Source organism: Phodopus roborovskii, unplaced genomic scaffold, assembly GCF_943737965.1.
Source record: "Phodopus roborovskii unplaced genomic scaffold, PHOROB, whole genome shotgun sequence".
NCBI lineage: Eukaryota > Metazoa > Chordata > Mammalia > Rodentia > Cricetidae > Phodopus > Phodopus roborovskii.
Genome location: NW_026126469.1, coordinates 19,122,033 through 19,143,582, shown reverse-complemented (window position 1 = coordinate 19,143,582; position 21,550 = coordinate 19,122,033). Strand labels below are relative to the sequence as shown.

The 21,550-nt window shown below is 48.2% G+C and overlaps 1 protein-coding gene across 7 annotated transcripts in view; it reads left to right on the top strand.

The window, feature by feature from the left end:
* Positions 1-21,550, top strand: part of Kalrn (kalirin RhoGEF kinase) — a 503,507-nt gene that overhangs the window by 468,868 nt on the left and 13,089 nt on the right. For 2 of the 7 annotated variants that reach the window (XM_051191393.1, XM_051191389.1), the window contains exons 48-50: positions 224-462; positions 2,371-2,627; positions 2,915-3,438. In XM_051191393.1, the coding sequence (XP_051047350.1) occupies positions 224-462; positions 2,371-2,627; positions 2,915-2,933 (515 nt within the window). In that variant the 3' untranslated portion in view covers positions 2,934-3,438. Of the gene's footprint in view, positions 1-223; positions 463-2,370; positions 2,632-2,909; positions 3,439-5,942; positions 6,067-7,071; positions 7,296-20,311; positions 20,340-20,821; positions 20,994-21,550 lie in introns of those variants that run through there. The other 5 variants (XM_051191392.1, XM_051191391.1, XM_051191394.1 and 2 more) reach the window with 4 other exon arrangements.

Sequence of the window (21,550 nt, the reverse complement as noted above, 5' to 3'; positions counted from 1 at the left end):
TTTATTCTGCATGCTGTCTATTCCCAGTGCTTCACACAGACCTCCTTCTGGCAGATTTAAATGTCAGAGTGTCAGCCAGTCCCCTTCTGAAGCTCTTTAAACACACACACATGCACGCACGCACGCACGCACGCACAGTCCGACATGAATGCTACACCTAGCAGGCCTTAGCATCCTTGTAGGATTCCTGAAGTTAGAATAACTCATTTTTCTTACCCTGCAGCACTACAGTCACCCATTGAGTATCAGCGGAAGGAAAGGAACACAGCAGTGGTCCGCTCCCAGCCCCCTAGGGTTCCACAAGCCAGCCCCAGACCCTACTCTTCTGTCCCTGTGGGCTCAGAGAAGCCCCCAAAGGGCCCCAGCTACAACCCGCCTCTGCCACCCCTGAAGATATCTACCTCCAATGGCAGTCCAGGGTTTGACTACCACCAGCCTGGGGACAAGTTTGAAGCTAGCAAGGTAAGCGACAGCTTGTTACTCATACTCCCAACTACTTCAAAGATCTCAGAGGTCACTTTAGGAAACAGTGTATCTTCCTGTCTATTATTTTAGCAGGAGAAATTCATTAAGTATAATTGAACCTCAATTATTTGTCTTTCTTCCCATGTAATTAACTAAAACCAGTGTCCTCTGGCCAGGGTACTGTGTGTTAAAGGACTGTTGACATCTGAATGTGGAGGGCTCTTGTGACAACAGGAACCACAGCTCCTGTTTCCATATTAGAAAGAGACAGCCCCATCCAACAACGGTGTGCATCACCACCCACAGAGGGAGGCTCACTCTCACCCTCAGCACCCGCAGAGGGAGGCTCACCCTCACCATCAGCATCAGCACCTGCAGAGGGAGGCTCACCCTCACCCTCAGCATCAGCAGAGGGAGGCTCACCCTCAGCATCAGCATCAGCACCTGCAGAGGGAGGCTCACCCTCACCATCAGCATCAGCACCTGCAGAGGGAGGCTCACCCTCAGCATCAGCATCAGCAGAGGGAGGCTCACCCTCACCATCAGCATCAGCACCTGCAGAGGGAGGCTCACTCTCCACTGGCCCATGTGGTGAGAGGAAGCTGATCACTCGATGTGCACCTGCAGAAGCTAGGCCTAGTCCATTCTTCAGACATCACTGAGGGACATTGTACCACAGGCCTAGTCTGCTCAGATGGCTTCATCCTAAACAGCAGTGGGAATAGGACAGACATAGGGAAACGCTGGGTTAGAAGTTGGGTGCCTTGGTCCCTCCTCCAAGCTCTGAGCCTCACTTTTAAACCTGAGAGAATTCGCCCATCAGGCCTAAGTATTCTACAGAATCCGTTAGGTCTAGGAATCAGAACACCTGCATTCCTTACCTATGTGGTCTGATTTTTTAGGTATAGTTCTCCCAAATCCTTAGTTGACGGCGATTTTGTTCAAATGATTGGTTGATGTATAAGTTCAGCCCTGTACTGCAGTGGCCATCCCCATCTATTTCATCACCTGAAATAATTTTCTGCCCTAGAAAAACCCTGCCCGTGTGAATCAGTTGAAGTCACTTTGGCATTTTGTCAGCCATATGGAAGATTTTCTGGCTCTCACCATGCCCTAGGAGGCAGCCTGGCCTCCCGGGGAGTTACAGGTCTGTCTAGACACAGCTGCCCTGGTAGAGGTTCGCATGAAGAGGTCACATGGGCAGCACCTCCTGAATTAATAAGTACAGTGGTGGGGAGATGTCAGGGTTCTGTTTCACACGGTAGCCCAGGGCCTTACCTTTGCATTGGACATAGTACCATTCTTACTCCCCTGTCAGGGAGGGTCAGGATGAGGAGCACAGGCAAATGATGCTTTGTGAAAGGGTAAAGGGATGCCTGTGCATGCCTGTGATTCCAGCTCTTGGAGAGGCTGAGGTGCAAGGATCATGTGTGCAAGGTCCTGGATTACATGTCAAGTGAAGTCTCAAAAAGGGGGGGGGGGAATGTAGCATCACAAGGTCTGTGTTCTTTCCATAGAGGAGGATTGTGACCCCTGATCTGACCTTTGCCCTGGCCTCACTCTGCCCAAGTGCTTACATGTCCCTGTGCTGATAACAGGTTCTTCCTGCCATCAGCAAGAGGATGCCATCAGGAAGACTGCATGCTAGGCAGGAGCTTTCAGCTTGAATGTGTGTAGGTAGCTTTCCCTGGGCATCATCCAAAGCCATTCTTTTGGTTATAAAATTGTATTGCTATAAAATATGCTTTCAGGGCATGTTTACAAAAACGTTCTCACCCAGGATGGTTCTGCTTGCTCTTTACCCTGCCAGTGGGCTATCTGGCCTGTAGCCATGCCATAGGGTTCATGGCAAACCCAGTGAACTGTCCTCCTTGTGTCTGTATGCCTTCTGCCCCTGTCTCCTAGCAGAACGACCTGGGAGGCTGCAATGGGACCTCATCCATGGCTGTAATCAAAGATTACTATGCACTGAAAGAGAACGAAATTTGTGTGAGCCAAGGTGAGGTGGTCCAGGTCCTCGCCGTCAACCAGCAGAACATGTGCCTGGTGTACCAGCCTGCCAGCGACCATTCCCCAGCAGCAGAAGGCTGGGTCCCAGGCAGCATCCTGGCACCCCTCACCAAAGCCACAGCAGCTGCAGAAAGTAGTGACGGGAGCATCAAGTAAGTGCTTCCACGCCTTCCTGGGAGAGAAGTATGTGCATTAAAAAAAAATCCAAGCCAAAAGAACACAAAATGCAAACACATTAAGGAATCACTGTGGGATCAGGGTGCAAGTCATGGGATAGAACCACTTGTAGCTCGGGGTGTCTAGGCTAGATTGCTCTGGGGTCATGGTGGTGGTGGTGATGGTGGTGATGGTGGTGATGGTGAATTTTCTTTCCCTTTCATTTATAATTTTCTGTTCATTTTTCCCCTTCTTCTCCCCCTCCCCAACTCGTTAAGAAAAGAACCCTACTGAAACCCTAGGTGACAAAAGACATGCCTTCCGTTGCTACATTTGACCCACCACGGGACTCACTGGACTGGACTTCTATTTATATTGTATGAAGTTATTGATATATATATATATTTTTTGATTGACACCCCAAAATGACCTTAGCACAAAAGCCAGGCCTGGACGGGCCAGAGTCTGCTGTTTCACCCAAAAGAGAGGGGATTTTTAAATTTTTTTTTGGTTGTCCATGCAATTCCTCTGTACAGGTTGTAACTTTTTATTTTTATTTCTCTCCTCCCCTGTCACTTTAATATATGTTCATGGCAATTTGTAAGATATTTCTTTTCCTTATTTTGATTGCAAAAACCCTTCTGAACACATTCCTGTATAAAGCATTTTGCACTATTTAAAGAGACCCATATGGATGAAGTCAGGTTGTGCAATATGAGGAGCCACAATGTTCATCATTGTACCTGTAATGTAACTAATAATTTTAAATGTACTATTTTAAATATGTAAAATAAATTTTCACCATGAGCATGTTTTCATGAGGTTAAAGACTAGTTGACCCTTTTTCCCCATCTCATTATTCTCAGACTTTTGAGTGTGAAATTTATTTTTTTTTTTTCCTGTCTTTTCTATATTTTACGGGTTGATTGACTGCTTTGGCCGTTTTCCCCTGTATGAAAAGTGCCATTGTTGCTAAAGCTTGGGCCCTGCCCTTTCCTCTAAGCAGCCCCCTCTGGATTTTCTCTGACTTCAGAGAAGAGGAGTAACACAAAGTCGATGCAATCCGGAGGGTTCCCAGCAGCAGGGTGACTGACCTTGAGGTGCTGATGTCTATGGGTGACCTGCGTAGGGTGGGTGTTCCCCATGCTGCATACTCCCCCATGGGAGGGTCCAAGGAGCTACCATAGGTGACAGAGCAGTGACACCAGCAGAACTCTTCTGCCTTGGCCCTTCTCTGTCAGGGAATAGAAGCTACTGATGTCGCCTGGCCTCTCCAGGTGACCACAGAAAGCAGAAGTGGCCCCACAGTGAAATCGGCCCAGCATGTTTTAGTCTAAAGACACATACTTCAGAAACCTTGGAGGGAGAGGCCGCAGAGCCCTGATGTAGCTCTTCATGGGCAGTGCTCTTGTTACCCAGGCCTGAGCCCACCTTCCTCCTCGCCTCTGGGTGTCTTGGTCACAGGGCAAAGGGGCGAAGAGAACAGATCGATGCACCCACTAGCCACTTGAGTTCCTTGCCAGCCAGAGTGTCACAGGGATTGGTGGCACTGGAGGTGAGCAGCTGACAGTTTATCAGTAAACACCACTCACTCTTCCTTCCCTGGGCCTGCATGACCCCAGGGATCAGAAGTGGGGACGGTGCCTACAGGACAAATGTCACAGAAACTATGTCCACATCAGTCACTGGGCTTGCGGCCAAGAGATGGAAGCTCCCCAAGCCGTGGTGACGTGTTCTTCTGGGAAGGAGAATTTGAAACTGAGCCTCCCCTGTCCCTTGTGCCCCTCTGGACACTATTTTTAACATTTCTCGTTTCTCACTAAGCACACTGAGGCGCTCAGAGGGTGGCAATAACAGACATAAACCTCACATGTGTGTAAACACGCAAATTCTGCACCTCCCGTCCTGGAATTCTTTTCAGCAGGGACATGGATTGGGGGAATAACAGACAAGGGACGAAAGTCTGCATTCAAGAGTGATATCCTCTAGGGTCATCTTTCATGTCTGGTTCTCACCAGGGTAGAGAAGTTGGAGCCAGGCGCTCTGAGAAGTCCTGAGTAACTTATGGTCAGGGGCTGTGAGATGACCTCTGACCTTCAGAAGAACCCCCTCCCCCCCCACACACACACACACTAACCATTATCACGCTTGCATTTTCCTCTTCAGGTTAATTGTTGAGGCTGTGTGTTAGGTGACAAATATTTCTAGAACACCTACATTGGGTTCCTTACACTCCTGGTGGCTCTGGAGTGCTGTGGAAGAGGCTATTATAGTTTGAAGTGTTTTCCCCCTACATCTCACCCACCTCGCCTTTCATGACGGTTCTCTTCCTCAAGCCCTGTCTGCAAAGCCCCATATTTAACCAGGAAACACAGAAGCGGGAACACAGGCCTTACTCCATGTAAGAACTAATTCCATGCAAAGCCATGACCACGAAATATAGCTGCTGCTTGGGTCCCAGATGCTGCTGGGTCTGAGCTGCCCTTGACTCTGACAGATGATGGGACTCAAGCGCTCTGATCTGGGCCTCTCCTACAGCTGTGAAGTAGTACCCAGACCCCAAGTGGGGTAGCAACCAGGATGGTGTGAAAGAGCGTTTCCACTTTCCCCTCACTGGGCCGTGTTCCAACGGGGAAACTCTGGTACCTGTTAGTGGCTGGCAGAGGCCTGTAGTCACAAACACTGAGTAGTGTGGAGAACACGGATGGAAACCTTGCCCTGAAGTATCCAGATATATGAGGGCATGCCTCCACTTACTAAGCCCACTTGCTCAGAAACCCTGGCAGCTCCCCAGCTCTGTGAGTGCCGTGCCCCAGATACAAACAACAAAATGGGAACCCCAAAGCCATTCTGTTGGTTATTTATATATAAGGTATGGTTTATTCGTACACAGTGAAATAATACTTCCTTTATCTCTCCTTTTCTGTAACCATTCCATCCTTCCCCATCCACTATGCCCTTGCCAAAACACCACCCCAACCCTCGAAGTCTTCATCAGATGATCAAAACTCTCCCTGGGTTTGCTGACTCAGCACCTGGTTTTTTGGGTTTTTTTTTTTTTTTTTTTTTTGTTTGTTTGTTTGTTTGTTTGTTTTTGTTTTCCAAATGCTGCACTTTACCTGGTATACCTTTCAGGTGAAGGTGATGTCAGCCCCAGCCACCACAGGAACTAGCACAGAAGGTTTGGGGCCCTGAAGCTGGCAGGGACTTCCCTGGAGCCTCTCACCTGATATACCATGGTGGTGTGCCCGCCCACCACCTCACTCTGCCCCATCCTGCCATTTTGATTGGTGCATTTTTTGGTGTAACAGGAAGTCATGTTCATGGCATACTCTACGCATGAGAAAGCGGGCAGAAGTGGAGAGCACGGGTAAAAGTGAAGCCACAGGGCCTCGTAAACCCAAGGATATTCTGGGCAACAAAGTCTCTGTTAAAGTGAGTAGGTATTCTGGAACTGGGTCCTCTCATCTCTCCCCACCCCGAAGCATTCTTCTAGGCAGTTTGGGTGGGTGGGGATTGGGTTCTTACTTACCTACTGCCCAGTGTGGGGACCAAAGGGGAAGTAGTTTAGCAGGGTTTTGCATGCAAGATCAATTTGTTTTTTATTTTTTATTTCTCCTGGCACCGTCAAGTAAGTACCTCTCCTTTCCTTTTCTTTTGTGATTAAGCAGATGCTCTACTGCAAAATTACCTGCAGCATTCTTTTCTTAGAAATGCAAGATGCTTGGTTCATACTAAACTTCCCACTCAATAGCCTAGGTTTGGGAACACAGTCAGGTTGCAGAGTTACCCTCCAAACCCCTGATCTTATGACAGCAGAGGCTTGGCACTTCAAGGCCATCCGTCTCTTTGTAAAGTTTCGTTTCTTTTCCCCAGACTTCACAACATCACCTCTAAGCAATTTCCTTACATCCTCACTGTGCATGGGGAGACTAGGGAGGCCCACTGGTGAGGCCCTGGTTGTTTTTTTTTTTAATTATCTGTTACTTTGAACTCAGCAGCCATGAGCATGGCAGACCCGTGCTCCCATCTGCAAACATGGATGCCACCTGCCTTGTTTAAGGTGACCCCTCTGAAATGCTTTGCCTGGGGACAGTGAAAACCACACACTGGTATCTCATAGGGGCTTTGCCTTCCCAAGCAAAGAGCTACAAAAAGCTATCCACCACCATCCTTTTGGGGAAAAGAAATGGGGAAGCCCGGCCTTGTTGAAGGGGACAGTTAAATCCCATCGGTCCTCCTGGTGTGATAAGCAGGTGTCCACAGTCCCTGCAAAAGCATGCTGCTGCCATGACGACCCACGCTCCACCTGGAAAGGCCCCGTTGTTTCTCTGCCAGTTCCCCATGCCCATGCCTCTCTGACATCCTTTTCTCTCTAGCCAAACGACTGTGTTCTAACTGTGTTCTCTTTCTTCCCCCTTCTCCATGCTGCCAACCAAGGAGACGAACAGTTCCGAGGAATCAGAGTGCGATGATCTTGACCCTAATACTAGTATGGAGGTAGAAGCAGCTATGTTGTCCTCTTCCCTACAATGATTGCCTTTTCCAGTGTTCTGTAACAGTGGCCTTGCTAGAGTCCAGGATGGATCATGCTTCTGTAATGTCAGGGGAACTTCAGGGTATCCCATCCAAACTAAAGCAAAACAAAACAAAAAACTAAACCCAACTCTATTTGGGTAGGAAACTCTACTTTGGTACCTTTTTAAAAACAAGACCTTGTGCTTCCTTCTCTTGGATGCTTGCTTAATATTTCCTTCATGGGAAGCTTTAGCTTTATGTGGAAAACACCCAACTTTATTATTTGAAACATAGAACAGGGGTCCTTTTTTTTTTCATAGAAAACAGCTGTGATTGATATTTGGTTCACCCTGAAGGATAAGAGCCACTGTGTGGTTTGGTGTGGTTTGGTTTGGTTTGGTTTGGTTGTTTTCTCCTTACAGTTTGCTCTCTTTTCTTTCCTCTTCTCCTGTCCCCTTTCCATCCTTATCTTCTGGGCTCTTGTACTTCAGCGCTCTGTGGTTTTTCTGGGTGACCTGGCTCCTAGTTACTAAATGCACCTGGTTAAGAACAAAGCAAGAAAGGATTAACTCGAAGGGTCCTGTGCCCATGACTTGGCTACAAAGCAAAGAGCCCCAAATAGCAGCCTCTCTCCTGGAGCTTTGGTCTAGAGAGGAGGGAGGCAGGAGCACATGACAGACCTGTTCCACACCCCATGTTCCCATCTTGAACATCCATTGCCGAGTCTCTAATTCTAGAAACAAGGCCCCCATAAACTCACAAACCCTGGAGAATCAGAGCAAGCATGAATTAGCTTGCCTTGCCATTTAGACTTTCAGAGTAGCTTGAAATGTCTTTCTCCAGAAGACATTTTAGAATGTCATTTAGGTGGGATCTGTGTCCCATCGCTAGCAATATATTAAAAATTATAGATTTCCTCTAATACAAAATAACCTGTATCTTGACAATTTCATATGTATACATAGTGTATGTTTATCACATCTACCTCCATTGTTCTTATCCCCCTCCCAGTTCCTGTGAACCCAATAAGTCAAATTCCCATATTCACAGTTTCTGTTCTATCCTTTAATACCCACTGAGTTTATTTAGGGTTCCTTGGATGAGCATGGGTAGGGGTTATTTACTGGACACTGAACAAAAAGCACAACCCCAGCCCCAGCCCAGCAGAGACAATAGCTCCTCAGGGGTAGGGCCTTATGTGCCCCCGCTCCGCTTCCTGATATAATGGTGTCAGGCCCAATCTTGTACAGGTAACTACAGCAATAGCCATACAGAGTCCTCTGCATCCTCCAGACCTTACAAGCATGGCTACAGACACAACAGGTCCATTTAGCATTACAACAGCAGTAGGATTCCTTCTAAATCCTTTCTTATGGGTGGCGTAAACTTTTCACCTACCTAGAGAGATGATGATGATGATGATGATTATTATTACTCATGATTATTATTATTATTATTACTCTTATTTGTCATAACCTCTAAGAAATTCACCACAATTTAAGAACCCCAAGAGAGACCATGCAGCCTAAGAACTGGTGAGTCAGCCGTGGAGGAAGCCAACAGATTTGAACTGAGCCAGGCTGCTAGTGGTTGAAAATGGGAACTCTGCCAGAATAGAACAGTGCCCTGTGGGTGTGGGTTCTGCCACAGAGCCAAGTCTGGCAGGCGTGGGTCAGTAACGTTGTGGAAGGAAGTGCTGATGGCATTCACAGTTCAAATGTATCTTAGCGATGAGGAAGCCAGGGGACTCCTGACCCTCCTCCCCTTGCATTTCATAGGGCAGGCACCTGCATGCGTGGGTCCCACATGGGTCAATGTTTAGGTAGAGGTGGCACTTTATCACCATGCCTTGATGTTGCTGGCATGTACTGAAGGGTCAGCTGCAAGTAGAGGAAGGCCAGGCAGGGAGGGGAGAAGACAGACACCCGTGTTCCAGAAGGACATTCCCATACTGTGGGAGGAGAGGTGGAAACGGAGGGATGTGCCAGTTGTCATCCACTAAGAAAGTTAATTAGTCTAGTCAGATGCTCCGCACTACACTTACATAGGAAGTACATGCACACACGTGTGCACACACCTTAGCCCTGCTTGCAAGTTGAACTCATTTTTGAGGTTATTAATATTCAAAGCTGGGTATCCTCTTTGTGATCTGAGTGAGATGGGCCCCTGCAAGGTGCTACTGGCCACCTAAGCAAAATATTAGGACATACTTTGTGGCAAAAGATTGCCCCAAAGTGTGCATCTACGTGAACAGAATACAGTGATTGAGGTGCAAAATTTCCTGTGGGCAGAAGGTTCAGCTGACCCTAACCCTTGACGGGGAATGTGATTGGAAGCTGTGAATATGCCGGTTGCTCCAATGTGTCCGAAGCAGTTGCCCCCCAGCCTTTGGCATTCTGTGCTGACCCTCCCAAGTGTCCATGAGCTTTCTGAATGTGTCATCTCGGATGCTGGCTTAGCTACTGCAGTTAGTTACAAAGAGCAAGTAGGAACTTGGACCTGAAGCTGCCAAGCATGAGGGATATGAAAGTAGAATTTTATGGCAGCAAAGACGGTAGAAGAAAATGGCTGGTAGTGCCTGCTGAAGACCAGATGAAATCCAGATGGCTGTGCCTCCTCCGAAAGGCTTCTTGCTGCTAAAGTGATAGAGTGGGGCCTATTTCCAAAGTCCCCCAGGCCCAACCTTACCTTGTCTTTTGGAAGTGCATCGTGTTATCTCAGTGACCTGAACAGCAGCCCCCTCTAGTCTGTACTGAGCCTCTGTTCCTGGGACCCTGAAACCTGGCACTGTGCACCCATGTGCTTACACCATGCCTGGTCTCAAATGTGAAGTCCTGCCTTGCTGACTGACCACCCATGGCCTTACTGACAGCAACATGCTCACCCTGGAGCACACTGTGAACAGACTCATCTGCACCCACAAGAATGACACCACCAAAGCATCTTCTCCCTTCTCTCAACCGGGGACTGTGTTCCTTTAAGAGACAGTTCCTGGGGCCCTTGCCCCAGATGCATCCTATCCGAGCATATATTTGTCTTGCCACCGGCTGTCGGTGAAAGCTGTTGAAGAGGAGAGTAAAGCACGCTGAATCCTCGGATTTAACTGGCCACTTAACGTTAAGGGAGACTGTTGGCCCTGCTATTCATAGCTTTCCTTCCTCTGTCACAACGCTTGTAAATATTCTCATGCACGCGCGCACACACACACATACACACACACACCATTCCCGACACTGCAGGCCGTCCCACCACAGCAATACTGGCATGAGTTCCCTGCGTTCTGCTCACAGCCTGGCCATCTCTCCATCTGTCACCACACCACATAGGGAACTGTTTTAAAAATGAATGCCTTGTAGTTCAACTTTTCCTTGCCCTCTTGGGGGAGGGAGTGAAGGGGACATTATATGTGAAAGAAATTTACATGCAAAAAAAAAAAGTCAAATGACAGCTCCTCCCCCCTCCAATTCCCCCTCTCTTAGAGCCACATGGCTGCCTGCCAGCTTCTTCAATCCCATGACACCCCAGTGTCCACAAGTGACACTCTAGTCTAGAGCCAGGGCCCAAGTACCCAGGAGGCAGCACCTGCCCCTAGCCAGGGCCTGTCTAAGAAATCTGCATTCTTTCTGACAAGGGCTAGATTTCCCTTAGGACCCTCAGCCCATGCCAGGATGTCCTCATATCCATATCACCTCTAAAAAGCTGGGGAGGTCATTCCTGGGTTTTCACAGCTGCTTGACCCCACATTGTCCCCTGCCTGAATCACTCAATGGGGATAAAAATCTGAACCAATTTCCAGGCTTAGGCCTTTATCTCCAAGGATCAGAATTCTCAGCCCAGCTCTTACGTCAAACCTAATTAATCACATGCATTTTAATTTCATTAACAAAGCTCCACAGCCCTCTTAGCAGAGGTCAGTCCATCAGAGTGAGAAGTTGTGATTCCAAGAAGACTCCCCACCCCCCACCCCAGCCTCTTTTAGCTGCCAGCTACATAGCTTAGAGAGATAATAAGTTCCCTAAGCATTGTGGAGAAGGGCTCTGAAGTTACCAAACCAAGACACTTGAAAAGGAGAGGCTAACTGGGGAGGGTATTTCTAATCAGGGTAAAAATAACATTTCCAACAGAGCCTTAGGAAGCTGAAGCTAGCCTCTGCTTTCATTTACCCTTTTCACCACTTTGCAATGAGTGTAATGTAAATGAGCATCCTTACTATTGGAAGTGTGGGGTTCAGTGATGGGAAATGCCTCTCTATGTTGTGCGATCATCAGCACCCTTCATTTCTGGAACTTAGCGATAATCTCAAACATGCTGGGTACCCACTAAACAACAGCTCACCTCCTGTCTCCCTGGCTCTTTTACTTTTTTAAAGCAGGGAGTTGAAGTACAAAAAGTTTAACTTGGGGCTGCAGAGGTAGCTCAGCAGTTAAGGGCACTGGCTGCTCATCCAGAGGACCTGGGTTCGGTTTCCAGCACCCACATAGTGGCTCACAACCATCCACAACTCCTGTTCCAGGGGATCTGATGTCCTCTTCTGATCTCTGTGGGTCGGTCCCAGGCATGCATGGGGTACACATACATATGCATACATACACACATGCCGGCAAACATGCACACACATAAAATAATTTTTAAGCTGTAATTTTCAGTTCAAAAACTAAAATAGATGATAGAACTAGGAGGATGGCCCAATCTGCAAAGTACTTGCTGTGCAGACATGAGGACCTGAGTTTTGATCACCAGTGCCACATAAAAAGTTGGGCACAGCTGGGTGATGGTGGTGCACACCTTTAATCACAGCACTTGGGAGACAGAGGCAGGTGGATCTCAGTGAATTTGAGAGAGAGAAAGTTGGATACAGTGGCATCCAGTAATCCCAGAGCTGAGGTGACAGAGACAAGAAGATCCCGGGGTTTGCTGGCTGGCCAGCCAGTCCAGCAGAATCAGTGGGCTCCCAGTTCACGAGAGACCCCATGTCAGAAATAAGTGAAGAATAATTGAGGAAAGCCGCAGTGTCCACCTCTGCCCTCCACACACATATATACACAGGTGCGTGTTCATGAACATGTATGTATACACATACACACTGATTTTAAAAAAGAAAACTAGAAGATGCCCCGAGGCAGTGGCTCCGTTTCCCTGGCCATTATTCCCCATCACACACCATCCTGTGGCACCTCAGAACACAACCTTTCCAGGCTGGTTTTAATCCAAAGCACAAGTCCTGGGGGCCCAGAAGGGCCATCTTCCACTGCCTGTCCCCCCTATGTGAATGTGCTCAACCCAGAGTTCTAGCCTTTGCACCAGTCTTGGCTTCCCGGGGCTGAACTATGACGGAAGTAGAAGCCACACAAAGGCAATGGGACTAAGCCAGAGTCAGAAAACCTGGACTCTGGATACTGGCAACTATGTGACCTTGGGCCAGTTAGCTTCCCTGAGCTCTGGGTTTCACTGCAGGCAGGTCATAGCCCCTAGTGTGCAGGCCTTTAGATTCCAACACACAGCCCTTTGAACACCACATAGATCTAAGGGGGAATGTCATGGGACTTGGCTCTGGACCACATCTGCCTCCCAAGCACTGAGACTGTGACAGAGCACACTGGAAGAATGGCGGCAGGAATGGTGACTAGAGTGGCCATTCGTTCTGGGAACAGGGTGAGTGTTCAGAACTAGCATATCTTCTCCTCCTCCAAAAACCCCCCACAATTCCAGGTTCCAGCTGCCCGAGCCTCGAAGAACTAGCCTGTCTGCTCCTGCCTCAGACACTCTGGCATCCTCGTCCCAGATTCAGGGTTTCAAAATAACCTGGCCACACAGATGAAACGTCCACATCCCAGTAGGGCAACTGACCTCCTGGCATTGCCAGTATGTTTCCACTGAAGCCTGTTTTTGTATTTTAATAACAGAATTAATGAAAAGAACTCTAAAGAAAAAGAAGTGGAGTGTCACATTCCTCTCATTTTGACAAAACATTTGCTTTGTAATGTATCTGATGGATTTGGCAGCCAGACACACTCTGCCTGCCCAGATTTGTTCTGATCCCCTATAAGGACTGATGGATGCTCTGCTGCTGAAGAAGCGACCTTAGCTGAGGCGAAACAGCCCTCCAGCCTGTGATCTGTTTGACCATCAGGGGCGGGCACCAGTTGCTTATCTGGGCTAGTGTTCTCACTGACCAAGTTCCTGATGTAAACAAAGGGACTGCTTTGCCTCACAGCTTCCAGATTTCAGCCATTGTTCCTTCAGCCCTGACGCTCTGGGTTGGAGATGAGGCTGAAGATCGTGGTGACAGGAGTGTGTGGAAGTGGAGACTGGTCACTCATGGAGGCCAGGAAACAGAAAGGGGAGAGTGTCCACACTAGAAGGCTTGCCACCCAGCAGGCTTTGGGATGGTGCCACCCATGTTCAGAGCAGGTACCCACCACCACCACCACCACCCTAACTAATCCTCTCTGGAAATATCCTCAGACATGGCTAGAGTTGTGCTTCACAAATCTCCTGGGCACTTCTCAATCCAAGGTGACAATAACCATTAACAGCACCTCTCAGCGGGCCATGGAGGCACACACCTTTGATTCCAGCACTGGAGGGGCGGGTAGAGGCAGTAGATCTCTGTGAGTTCAAGGCTAGTGTGGCCTAACATGAATTGCAGGATAGCCAGAGCTACACAGAGAGATCACAGAGAGATCCTGTTTCGACAAACAAAACAAACAAACAAATCAAAACCAATCTCCCCTCCTAGAAAAAGTAGGTTCAGGGAATTAAGATCACACAGACAGTAAAAGCAGGTCTTGCTATTGGCTTGTGTCCTCAGCTTGACCTATGTCCATCAGGAAGTCCGAATGCAGAGGCACAGGCCCTTCCTTGTTGCACATCTGCTTGTAAGAGGAGAATTTCTTCTTCAACAACTTTTATGATCCCTTGACACCAGGGAAATCGCTGGGCTATGGGCACACCCTTTCCCAGTGACTCAGAAGCACAGCCATTGCAGCTGGGGAAGAAAGTCTATCTGACATTACTTGGAAATGTCTGAATCGGTTTCTTGGGCCAGCATCATTCATTGTGCTCTTAGTCATGTGAGTCCCAGGGCACCTCACCCTAGTCTGAAGGCGTGGCCCATTTCCTTATGTTGTACACCACCTATAAGGGCACAAATGCCATTGACCTGGGAGTTTCCCTAAGAGTGTACCATTAGAAGAGACAAAGCCACCACTCCCATTTACCTCTAAACACAAACATTCATGTACTATCAAAGTCCACCTATAATACAAGCTCAGGGACATTTCTCAATGATTGACAAGGCAAATCTCAGAAAAAAAAAAATCAAGAAATCAATACCACATAGACGGACCAAGTTCTCCAACCACTAGGATGATGATGAAGGAGGAGGAGATTAAGAGGGAGCTGGAGTTTGAACCTGTGTCAGGCAGCTTACAACTCCCTGTAACTCCAGCTCCAGGAGATCTAGAGTCTCTGACCTTCTTGGACACTTGCATTCACATGCATATCACACACACACACACACACTTAAAAATAAATTTTTAAAAATTACTCGAGGGGCTGGAGAGATGCAGCACGCAGTTTGCATGTGCTTTTGTCATTGGGTGATGAGGGATTTAGAAAAAAAATGACAGTTGACAACTGGTTTTCCAGACAGAATCTCACCCTCTTTTTTGGAGTCAGACTCTTGGGCATTAACTGGCAAAAAAAAAAAAATAGGTCCCAGCTCTCTTCAAACTCAGCTTGTTATTCAATACTGGTTGGTATTGCCTGTACATTTCCCCTGGCCTCACTGCTGTCCCATTTTGAAGGGGAAAAAAAATCCAGAAAGAACGAAGATGCTGTGGCAATTCATTCTTATGGAATTGGAAACCCTGCCCCCTGCTGCCCTCTGCTGTTCAAATAAAACCAGATTCCCCAGCAGTCTATCCCTGCCTCTCCCCATGCCCATTTTACCCAGCATTCTCTCTCTCCTGCGTTCTCAGAGCGAGACTGTGCATTTTGTATGAAGAACATCATGTTTCCTCCACAACTGTTTCTGGTTCCCATTCTAGTTCTCCATGGCTTCCCATCCATCGCTCTACGCTGACGGCCCACCTGTTTGTAAGGAAAGGGGATATTTAATATCAAGAAACATCTGAGATGTGATTAGAACTTCAGATCCCCCGCAGGTGCCAACAATGGTCGCTAGACAAGACAGCCAGGAAACCCAAATTCTAGTCCAGTGATTGAGTGACCCCAGTTAATTTGATTCAGAAACTTTTTACCTGTTCCACAAAAGATGCTGCATTTAACACCGTGACTGATGACACTGAAGATACATAAAACACAGAAGGGTTGCCATCTGTCTGGTGACTGGTGAGCATATTAAGATGCTATGATGCATGGCAGCTTGTAACCAGAAGCCCCAGGGTACCAGCCTCTGAAAGAGCATAGAGGAAGGAAGATCACCATTGGCTGAATCACAGACTTGGACTGACCAATGGGATTCCCAAGAAAGTCACATGTCCAATTTATAGAAAATGAAAAGCATTCCAGTTTCTGGATTAGTATCCCAGACACTAAAACTTGTCAATTATTTGACAAGTGCAGAACACTACATGCCAAATCTTGTGCTAAATTTGGAGGCAATAATAATGAAGACAACTCGGTCCTTATCCTCATGGTCCTGGAAGCCGAAGAGATCCACAGAGGACAATTCCTAAGTAGACCGCCATGGCCATCTTCTGTCCATATGTGGATTTGCTTCAGGTAGAACAAGGAAAGAATCTGCTATGGATTTGATCCACAGTCACAGCTAGCAAAAGCATTGGTGTGGACCTTACCCAGGTCCTTAGTCCCTGCTGGAGAGAGATGGGACAGAGGCAGTCCAGCTGGGCAGGTAGGCCTTTGACACCAGTGACAAAGTGCAGTGTTTTCCCCAAGCACCGCCCACCCACTGCACTCCACACTGTAATGGACAGATATTGAGCTAATCAAAGACTCCCATCGCCAGCCCTGTTCACTATAGGATTTCATACTTCACTTCCCTATCTCATTTAGGAGATAGGGTTCAGTCATGATGTCTCTGTATTCTGTCAGGGCTTTGGAGGATCTGAGGGAGAGTGTTTGTCAGTAGTTTATCCCAGGGGGGTATTTGTGAGTAGTTTATACCAAGTAGATAAAGCTGCCCAGATCAGTGCTAGTACTAAACAAAGGTGGGCGGCTTCCCTGGGTCTTCCCAGATAAAAACATACAGTGAAGCCTCTCCCCAGCAACCCCACTAAATCCCCACCCTAACTAGGATCATTGTTTCTTTTCTTTTTTCTTTTTCTTCCAAGACAGAGTTTCTCTGTGTAGCAGCCCTAGCTGTCCTGGAACTAGTTCTGTAGACCAGGCTGGCCTCAAACTCACAGAGATCCGCCTGCCTCTGCCTCCTGAGTGCTGGGATTAAAGGTGTGTGCCATCACTGCCTGGCAGAATATTCATTTCTTAAACAGAGTTGTATTCAATAGCATATATGACAGAGTTAGGGTTCCATGATGAGAAAGAGGAGTAAGACATTCTCTGTGCAGCCAGGGATGTGTTCTCACTGAAGTACTGCCTCGGTGCAGGCTTTTGAAGCCTCACTTCAACTTCTCCTACTAGGACCTGAGAAGGTAGCTTCATGGTGGGATGCTTGCCTAGCATGCAAAAGTCCTGGGTTCCACACCTCAAGCCTTAAGTATATGTGAAGTACAATAGCCTGCCATTTGTTCCGTTGTCTCCTCTGTGAGACTGCTGGCAGGGACCTCATAGCCTTCTCTCTGGGGACTCACCATCATGGTGGGAAGTATAGGCCACCAAACGGTATTCAGCAGCATTCTTGGGTTCCTTCTCTCCCAGAGTCCTGACTGAGTAGGAGAAAGGGGGGGGGGGAGTGGAGTTTAGAGCTATGTGGTCTGTTGAGGGCTGGTCCTTACCATCCATCAAACTTAGAACGCAAATGTCATCGAATTACGTCTTCCCGGCTGGATGTCCCCTGCTAATGACAATGTGCCTGTCTACCTTGATCCCTCCTGGTATGACAACCTAACCAAAGGTCAGCTCAATAAATCTTTATCCCCATCAAACAACCCTTTCATGTTGGCATTAAGATCCCCAATTTACAGATGAAACTGAGTTCCACACGGTTCAAGAATAGTGGAGAAGACAGGTGGTGGCAGCACATGCCTTTAAACCCAGCACTTGGGAGCCAAAGACAAGCAGATCTCTGTGAGTTCAAGGCCAACCTGTTCTACATAGCAAGTTCCATGACAGCCAGTGTTACATAGAGAATACTGTCGGGGAGAGGGGGAGAGGAAGAGAGAGAAAATGAGGAAGAGTTATCTAAACACTATATGCTGTTTTATAAACACAGAAAGTAGGGCCTATGTCTTCAAATTTCTTGTCCACAGAACCACACATAGATCAGCCAGAGTTTCTTAAGTGGAAGGAAAAGCCTCCTGTAAGCGCAGCACTGAATATTCACCATGTATCTGGAAATATTCTTAGCCTCTTCTCTGCCAAGTAACTGATTCGCTTGCTTCACCTAAGCCAGGCCAATTAGTGGACTATCTTTTTCACGCCCCCTGCTGGTGCCGTGGTGCTATTGTAGTTAATTGATCTCCTTGAATAAAACATTTTGCATCCTCACACAGAGGGGTCTCTTAGGTGGGAGACTCAGTAGCTTTTAATTTATAACGTTATTCCATGTGTCACCCATCCACAAAAGCCTCAGAGCCTGGAAGTTGGCAGGTAGAAGATCAGTTGCTTTGCACAGACCGTATCCTTCACCAGTGGTCCTTCAACAAGGCTGCCTGGGAATTTGCCTGAGGCTTTAAAGGGGAGGGACATGAGAGGGAGGGGCTGTTCCTCCTAACTCCCAGAACCAACATATTGGTGTAGCTTCTTTCTGCTGTGGATAGTTAATGCAGAGACCCATAGCTGGTTAGAGTTCTGAGCATGAATAACTGTGGAATACTCAACCCTGTATCACAGCCCCTCCCCCACGAGGGACGGAGGCAGAAGAGGGACAGAAAGATGATCAGAGCCACTGAGGGAGACGGCTGTTAAGAAGTGTCTTCTGGGCACACGGAGCCACTGAATTCATGACCCCACAGCATCAGTGGTTGCCTGTACAAGACCGAGCCAGTCAAAAAGCCAACAGATAGGAGAGGGACAGGAAATCAACCCAGCTGAAGAGCTTTGGCAATTGAAGGCTGCTGAAGTAGGGAAAACGGCCCCTGGTGGGCTGCCTGTGCCTCGGTGGATGGCCCTGCATAAACCCATGCACATGGACAGCACTGGTTGGACTCGGTGGGTTGTAAAAGAGGACATGAAGTTGAGAGTGGGGTATGGCAAGGAGTTCTGGAAGGAGCTGAAGCGGGAGTGAGGTGATATGATCAAAATACATCGTGTGTGTGTGTGTGTGTGTGTGTGTGTGTGTGTGTGTGTGTGTGTGTGTGTGTGTTAAAAGCCAACCAGGCATAATGGCACATGCCAGTAACCCTAGCCACTCAGAAGGCCAAGGCTGGAGAAGCCCTAGTTCAAAGCCTGCCCTGAGCATTTTAGTAAGGCCGTATATCAAAAATTTAAATAAATCAATGGGTTGTAAGCCAGTGCACTTGCCTAATGTGCAAAGCTGTGGGCACAATCCCCAGTACACTCTTCCCTGCTCTGAATACCTGCACACTGCTTCACACCAATTTAGACAGGGCTCTCCCGTGCGCTCCAGGCATTGACTGCTCCTTCTGTTTTTAAGCTGCTGCAGCCGAGGAGTGGGGACCACTAAATTAAAGGAGCTCAGGCTTTTTCAGACTACTAGAGGGGACTGCATAAGCCAGGCTTCCCTCAGGGTTCCAGAATTAACATTGCCAGGGTATCTACCGCCCATGTCATGAAAACCTGTGGGCAGTTAGCGTACAAAGGGGACCACCAGGAAGGAAAGAGCATCTTTCCAGAGGGCTCCTGCGCACCCCTCTATATGGGACCGCACAGAAACTGAGTTCACAGGAGGCAGGGGCAGATATTGGTGGAGAGTCTTCCACCCCAGTTGGAAGGAAAGAACTTTGCACGATGAAGTAGTGGAGGTCAGGTGCCTTAACCACAGATCACTGAGCACAAGGGAGGCAGTTAGAACGCACATCTTTGTCTTAGTAGGGAATAAGCACTCATTCAACAAGCACCATGCTAGGCACTTGGCATATGGTAACCCTACTTATCTCTGTGATAGCAACTCAAACTAGGTGTTATTTATTTCATCCTGAAGGAAATTAGTACTAGCCAGTGCTAGGTAGAGAGCCGGCAACCACACAAACAGAATGGATGACACCTGACCCTCGTTTCACCGGAGCGTGAGCCTTTTCACAAGCTGGATCTTATGAACTGGGCTTGCCTTTGACTAGGGAGAGGCGATACGGGGCGGGGTGGGGAGGGGCACCACAGTGACCAGCCCCTTGAGAATGGATAACTTTCCAGGAAGCCTAGAGTGGCCTCCTTCAGATGAATCTCGTATTCTGGGCCAGGGCACACACATCACGTGTACTGCCACTTTCTCCTCTGACCAACCATGGAACCCGAGGAATCATTTGGTGGCCTTGAATCTTCCTTTGCTCTCTTTTGTAACAGAAGCACTAGGTGCTCGCCCATCCCTGTGGAAGCCAGGGCCACAAAGGTGGGGCTGGGCCAGAAAGACAGTGGGGCTCTGCTGTTCTTTTTCTTCAGCCAGGGAAGCTCTGCTTGGGGCCGGATAGGGGAGGAGGGGACCTTTGGACGGAAACCACCGGGTGGGTTCACTACAGTGCCCCAATTTGATTGCTCTGGTGTCTTTTGTGTCTGCCAGAGATTTGTGGGGGGAATCATTGCTATGGTATTGACTGAGGATGTGTTGAATGGGAGGGGTGTGGGGCTGTACATGGAGAAAGGGCATCAGGAAGGAGCGGAGAAAAGTGGCCACAGCCTGCCCAGTGGCCATCTTAGGCAGGAAGTAATCCTATGCCCTTTGGTGTTGAAGAGGGTGTCTATGACTGTGGTCATCCATAACAGCACAGGGACAGGGTGTCATTGCCCCAACTGGTGCTTGCTTTTGACTCAGTAGAGTCTATCATTTTCTCTTAGTTATAAAGGTGTAAGCAATTTCCTGTTTCTTTTTGTGTGTGTTTTTCAGATCTTAAATCCAAATTTCATCCAAGAAGGTGAGTTTTTAAAGGGGATAGAATTGAGAATGTGGGCTGGCTACATAAATTATGTCCAGCTTTAAGATTGGGGCTATAAGCAATGGCCATATGCTTCTGTATGTACAGACAAAGAGAGAGAATTAAGATAAACTATTAAATGAAAGGGTACAGCATGTAATATAGGAAAGTGGGCTCCGCTTTGACTAAAGAAAAACTATGTTTGTATCAAGACCGAAGACTGTATAGCGAGCTGTTGCCACCTCTGCATTGAGCCACTGTGGAGCATTTCCCTGTTTAGTTCTGTTCCTGATTTTGCTGTGAAATAGAGGGGGCATAAAGGTGGGTGTGGTGGCTCATGCCTTCAATCCCAGCACCGGGAGGCAGAGGCAGGCGGATCTCTCTGAGTTTTCAGCCAGCCTCTTCTACACAGTGAAGAGCATCTAAAGTGACTGTTGAAAGTCTGTGGTGGGTAATGTGAATGTGTTTGGATTCCATTGCAGTGGCCCCAGAGTTCCTTGTGCCCTTGGTAGATATGACCTGCTTGCTCGGAGACACTGTGATACTGCAATGCAAAGTCTGTGGGCGGCCGAAGCCCACCATCACCTGGAAGGGTCCAGACCAGAGCATCCTAGACACTGACAACAGTTCAGCCACATACACCATCTCCTCCTGGTAAGTGGACCACCCGTGTTCGAGCCCAGGGCCCCCAGAGGCGGGATTCTGGGTGAAATTCTCTCTGGATTACTAGTCACCCCCAAAGTGTTTATTCCAGGTCACACACTTGGCCTTGATTAGGAGAGAGACTGAGTTAAAAGCATGAGTGGCTCCGCCTCCCACACCGGAGCACCCTGTGTTCAAGTCTTAGGCTCAGCCTCAGCTGTCCACTCTGCAGCTGGCCCCTCAGCCTGAGCTTCTGCTCTGTGCCAGCATGCATTGTGTGGGCATACAGAGGCTAACAGAAACCACTAGATGTACATGGGTGACAGTTGAAAGGCCCGGGCAGTCTATGGGGCCACTGGTAATGGAACAGCATTTATACCTAGTGCACAAATGTGCTTTGGGAGCCCATTCCCCATAGAGGGATACTCTCAGCCTAGACACACAAGGGAGGGCCTAGACCCTGCCCCAAATGATGTGACAGACTTTGATAATCCACCATAGAAGGCCTCACCCTTTCTATGGAGCAGAAGAGGGATGGGATGGGGGTCGGTGGGGGGCATGGGAGAATA